This window comes from Penaeus vannamei, chromosome 17, assembly GCF_042767895.1.
Source record: "Penaeus vannamei isolate JL-2024 chromosome 17, ASM4276789v1, whole genome shotgun sequence".
Classification (NCBI taxonomy): Eukaryota; Metazoa; Arthropoda; class Malacostraca; order Decapoda; family Penaeidae; genus Penaeus; species Penaeus vannamei.
Window position 1 is genome coordinate 32275163 of NC_091565.1, and position 5128 is coordinate 32280290.

At 38.6% G+C, this 5128-nt stretch overlaps 1 protein-coding gene across 1 annotated transcript in view; it reads left to right on the plus strand.

The window, feature by feature from the left end:
- The window catches only part of LOC113827503 (uncharacterized), a gene marked incomplete at its 5' end in the record, with an annotated part of 12392 nt that extends 9340 nt beyond the window's left edge, over positions 1-3052 (plus strand). Inside the window, 1 exon segment of the mRNA XM_070132257.1 lies at positions 663-3052. Coding sequence (XP_069988358.1) covers positions 663-1510 — 848 coding nt within the window.
- Positions 3053-5128: the final 2076 nt, after the last annotated feature.

Below are 5128 nucleotides of genomic sequence, written 5' to 3' on the forward strand. Positions count from 1 at the left end.
TCCTCCTTTGTAGGACAGTGAAGTTAACACTTTTGCCAACTTTAGAGGGAGGGGGCAAGAAACAGGGATAATGATTCAAGTAATTTTAGTGCCAACAAAAGTTTTATATTTTTCATGTGCTGCTGAACTAAACCTGTTAGCTCATTGGGATCTGCAGTTGATAATCAGTTTAGTCACTTGATCTGTTACATCTACAGTCACAAGGAAATTCTTTGTACTTTGTTAAGTCTTGTGTTTGCAGTTTATGTAGAAATATGTATATATTTTGTTATCTAGTTTGCTTTACACAGTATTAGGAATGCCAATATTTTGCAAATGTTTAGGGTATTAGTAAATTCACATTAACACAACTAGATGTCATTTTTACAGAAGGAAGCATTTGCATAATTGTAATATGAATATTGGCAACAAGTAGTTGAAATAGATAGTAAGCATTTATAATACTACTTATCATAATCTTGTAAATATCTTGCAAGTTATATGTTGTATATTTTTATGAAAAATGTGTGTTTTTGTTATTGAAATGATAAACTCAAAATGCTACTAATTTTGTTGCTGAATTCCCTGTCAATGTGTTGATGTTTTCATAATCTCTTGTATTAGTTTTATTTATTATTGTATATTTATTATTGTTTTAAGCATTATATTTTACATCATTTCAGAAATATCCTTAGGGGAAACAAGCTCAGGAGCCACAACACCATATATGCTGCAGATCTTCCATGACACGGCTGGGTCAATGCAGTCTCCTTCTGTGTCGCCGTCAACACAGCCTTCCCTTGGGGCTTCAACTGTACCGACTTACCCATCTCCTTCTTCCCCTTCCTTCTTGCCACCTCACTCACCGGTCCCCTCTGTTGTGCCAGGGAGCTCAGTCATGCCACACTATCCACAACATCCCATTGTGTTTCCTAATGCTCCAATGCTAGTCAATGGAGGAGTTCCTTACCGAAATCAGTATCCCCACGCAGGATCGCCAGCCTGGAAGCCAGTAGTTGCGGGTAATATGTATGCGCCTCCGCATGGTCTGCCCATGCACATGCCCCAAATAAACGTTAGTCCTCCTAAGAATGACAGTGCAGGGCAGGATCCACCAAGTTACAGTGAGACCATATTGAAGAACCCTGGAGGTGCTGTGGGTGGGGCCTGTCCTGTATCTCCACTATTACCCCAGGTTTTGGGCCTAGATCTGAATGCCAAGCCCTCGGGCAATACTACCACGAGTTCTGTGGACTCAGAAAGTGACTATGGCAGTTCTGAGTCAAGCCTAATAGCCACCACCACACACAACTTGGGTTACGCAAATGGCTACTATAATGCTGGAGGTGCAGCAGCAGCACCAGTCATCCCAACAGTAGTCCACCCAGCTGCTCTTGCTTATAATAACAACCCAGGAGTTGCAATAACTCCCTTAATCACTGAGCTGGGTATGAAGTCAGCCGAACAACCTACTCTTTCTGAGTCTTCACCAAAGTTGCCATCTGCTGTTGGGAAGAAATCATTCTTATAGTTTGCAGGAAACTCATTCTTTACTGTTCAAATTCAGCACTTATGCAGTGCACAAATCTAGATTTATAAAGCTTTTTGACAAATTTGAAATATTATTTATATATAAGAATTTCTTGTTTTCATAGACATTAGACATTCTAGACATAGAAGTTTATATTAAAAAAATCTATTTATAAAAGAAAAATCTTTATATTGGTTTCAAATATATAATCTGTAAAGCTAGGGATCTTTATGGAACATGAAGAGGTTTTCTCTTGAAAGACATCAGATATTGAGCAGATATATGTACAGCAACTGTTTTTCAGTTATGGCCCTGTTTTCTTCCTGTTAGTTCAATACACACGTTAGCTACTTGATGAAAAAGGAAGATATTAATGCATGTTACTTTTAAATTGCATTACTCTTAAAAGCTGACTTTTGAATATTAGACTTTTAGGTTATCAGGTAAACATATCCTCCTACCTGTTACATTCATGTACTTTTTTATGCATAATTAGCATTAAGAAAGATTAGAATCTGTCAATCAACTGCTAAAGCTACCATAGCCTGCCTAACTGCCTAGTTCATCTTATTTAGAAACCTAAATCTTGGAAGGGCAGATGCACCTTCTCTCGAGTTTGCTTTTCAAAACATAACTAGGCTTTCTTAGTCATGAACTTAGTTGTTTTGTTATATGACCTAGATGTCTTGTCTTCACATTTATATTTTTGTAATTGTTCTAGGTACACACTAAGTTCAGTTTTATATTCATTAACAGTTATTGCTTTTGGAAGGGATGGAAACCTCTCTCCTTTATAGATTTTGAGAAATATGCTGAGTCATCTTGTTACTGGATTGTGTAATTTCTTCATATATGTATGTATAGCTGCATGTAGCTTTACATCTGCAATGTATAGAAACAGATCAGTGCATTTTATACCCTTTATATACAGTTTGTTATACTTTTATGTATATTCATTTTGTGCAGGTTACAATTTTTTTTTTCTTTTTTTGTCATAAGTTGTTAGATCAGTCTGCTAAAATTTTTGAGATAAAGGGCTTCCTCACCTTTTCTTTGATAAATGCGCAATGTTCTTGTGTCAAAAGGTGCTCCCTTGATTTTTGGTTTGATTAATTGTGCAGCAGTGGTCATGTTAAATGATCTGTTATGGAACTTTCATTTGTTATAACCGAGACAAGATTTATACTAGTATTTTACTCCTTGGTGAATTTATTTACAAAGTAGTAAGAAGAAAAGTGGAACTATTAGTGGAAAATAAAATAGGTATAGCAAGAGAGAGCATGGTGATGCAGTGTGTTGTAAAAGGGGTTGGGGTAGTACAAATAATATTAAATTAGGACCTTTGACTTCATTAGAAGCTTTTTATACTCTTCCCTCACTTGACTAGGCCTTTGGTGACATTCTCATGCTGCATCTTACATTATGCTTGTATTGTGTGGTGGAAAATAATATTGCATCACAAGATCTGTTTCTTTGACATTTGCTTTCACCTAACGCTTGTAAAAGGAAATTAATGATTTGTGAATAAATTATAATAAACTCTGTTATAGTTCCTTCAGTTCTACTAATAAGATACTGGAGTGCCATTTTCATCAGAGAATGAAGATTTCTGCACCTACTGATTATGCTTCTGTAAGGAAGAGTGACTGATGTAATATTATGATTTGAAGTGGTTATAGAAACGGAAAAAATCCGTGCCGTTTGGCCTGAAAATCATCTTGTGGAAACGGATCTGTTTCTCTATCTGCAGCAAATCTTCTGCAGAGACGGACAACCGGAACACTTCCTCAAATCGAAATCAAGGTTGTCGAAGGAAGCGGAGTACTGCAGAAGATGATCTGTATTGATTAGGTTAGGTTAGATTAGTTTGGTTAGGTTAGATTAGGTTGGTTAGGTTTAGTTAGGTTATGGCAATGGACTGGTATCCGCCATAGGCTGGTGTCAATCATCTCTTTAAGGAGCTTTTGTGTGTGGGTGTGAGTGCCCACAGGTATGGCTGGTGTGCTGGAGATCGCCGGGGAGAGTCGGGGCGGCTCACCCGTCGGCTAAGGCCTGGGTAGGCCTAGTTGCTGCTTGCTGTGTCTTGCTCGGCTGGAGGATCGTGAGTGCTGAACTCGGCCCGAGTGCGGGAGCTTAACTGGGTCTGAGCTGTGCCAACCACCCGGGAACGAGGGGAGCCTGCGGTCCAATGGCGAGCTGGGAGGTGTCCGTGGTCAACCAATCAGGTCTCGGTATGCGTCGTCGAGAAGCTGCTGATGGTGAGGGCGAGAGGACAGGCTGTGGACCTGGACCCAACCTGGGGGAAGTATGCTGCACTGCAGGTTGTGAGGGTCAGCTACAAGGTTGTTAAGGTTAGATTAGTTTGGTTAGGTTAGATTAGTTTGGTTAGGTTAGATTAGTTTGGTTAGGTTAGATTAGGTTGGTTAGGTTAGATTAGGTTGGTTAGGTTAGATTAATTTGGTTAGGTTAGATTAATTTGGTTAGGTTAGATTAGGTTGGTTAGGTTAGATTAGTTTGTTTAGGTTAGATTAGGTTGGTTAGGTTAGATTAGGTTGGTTAGGTTTAGTTAGGTTGGTAAGGTTAGATTAGTTTGGTTAGAGGTTAGATTAGGTTGATTAGGTTAGATTAGTTTGGTTAGGTTAGATTAGGTTAAGTTAAGTTATATTAGATTAGATTAGTTTGGTTAGGTTAAGTTAGGTCAGATTAGGTTGGTTAGGTTAGATTAGTTTGGTTAGGTTAGATCAGGTAGGTTAGGTTAAGTTAGTTTGGTTAGGTTAGATTAGTTTGGTTAGGTTAGATTAGCTTGGTTAGGTTAGATCAGGTAGGTTAGGTTAAGTTAGTTTGGTTAGGTTAGATCAGGTAGGTTAGGTTAAGTTAGGTTTGTTAGGTTAGATTAGGTTGATTAGGTTGGGTTGGGTTGGGTTGGGTCGGGTCGGGTCGGGTCGGGTCGGGTCGGGTCGGGTCGGGTCTGGAACTGGATCCGTGCCTCCAAGGAAGAAAATCATCGTGTACAAATGGATCCGTTTCTATAACCCTTGCCATTATGACTTCTGCAGGCTTGTCTGAGTTGCTAGAAGGGAAAGGAGTTCTCAGAAAGCATGAGTGAAGGGACTGAAGCAGTCCCTAATCTCACCAGCCATCTTCAGTTAGTGTCTGTTAACTTCATTGAGTGAAAATGCTAAAGTAATTAGCAATCTCTGATCTCAAATAGTTAGCATGATTTTCTAACTTCAACTCGGCCAATATTTTTGTGCTTTCTCGACCATTACCTCCTTTTTTTTCAAAAGCAAAAATAACTACTTCAGACTTGAATTTATCAAGGTATAACATTATTATGTTGGTAGATGCCTTATTTGAAACTAAGTTATAAACAGTTCTGTTTGGTAGAAGGGAAACTGTCAACAGGTGATCACATAAGTAATAGTGCAGGTTAGTGTTTAACCTATCTCTTTAATCTCAAGTGCTTTTACCATATGCCTCTGCAGTACTATATGGCCTGGGAAGTCTAGTACATTTACATGTTCTAACCATTAACTGTTAATATGCTTCTGGTTTTCATTTCCCATTTTCAACCACATCTTTTTATGAGTGTCATTTTAATTGCCTTTAAAATGCTCA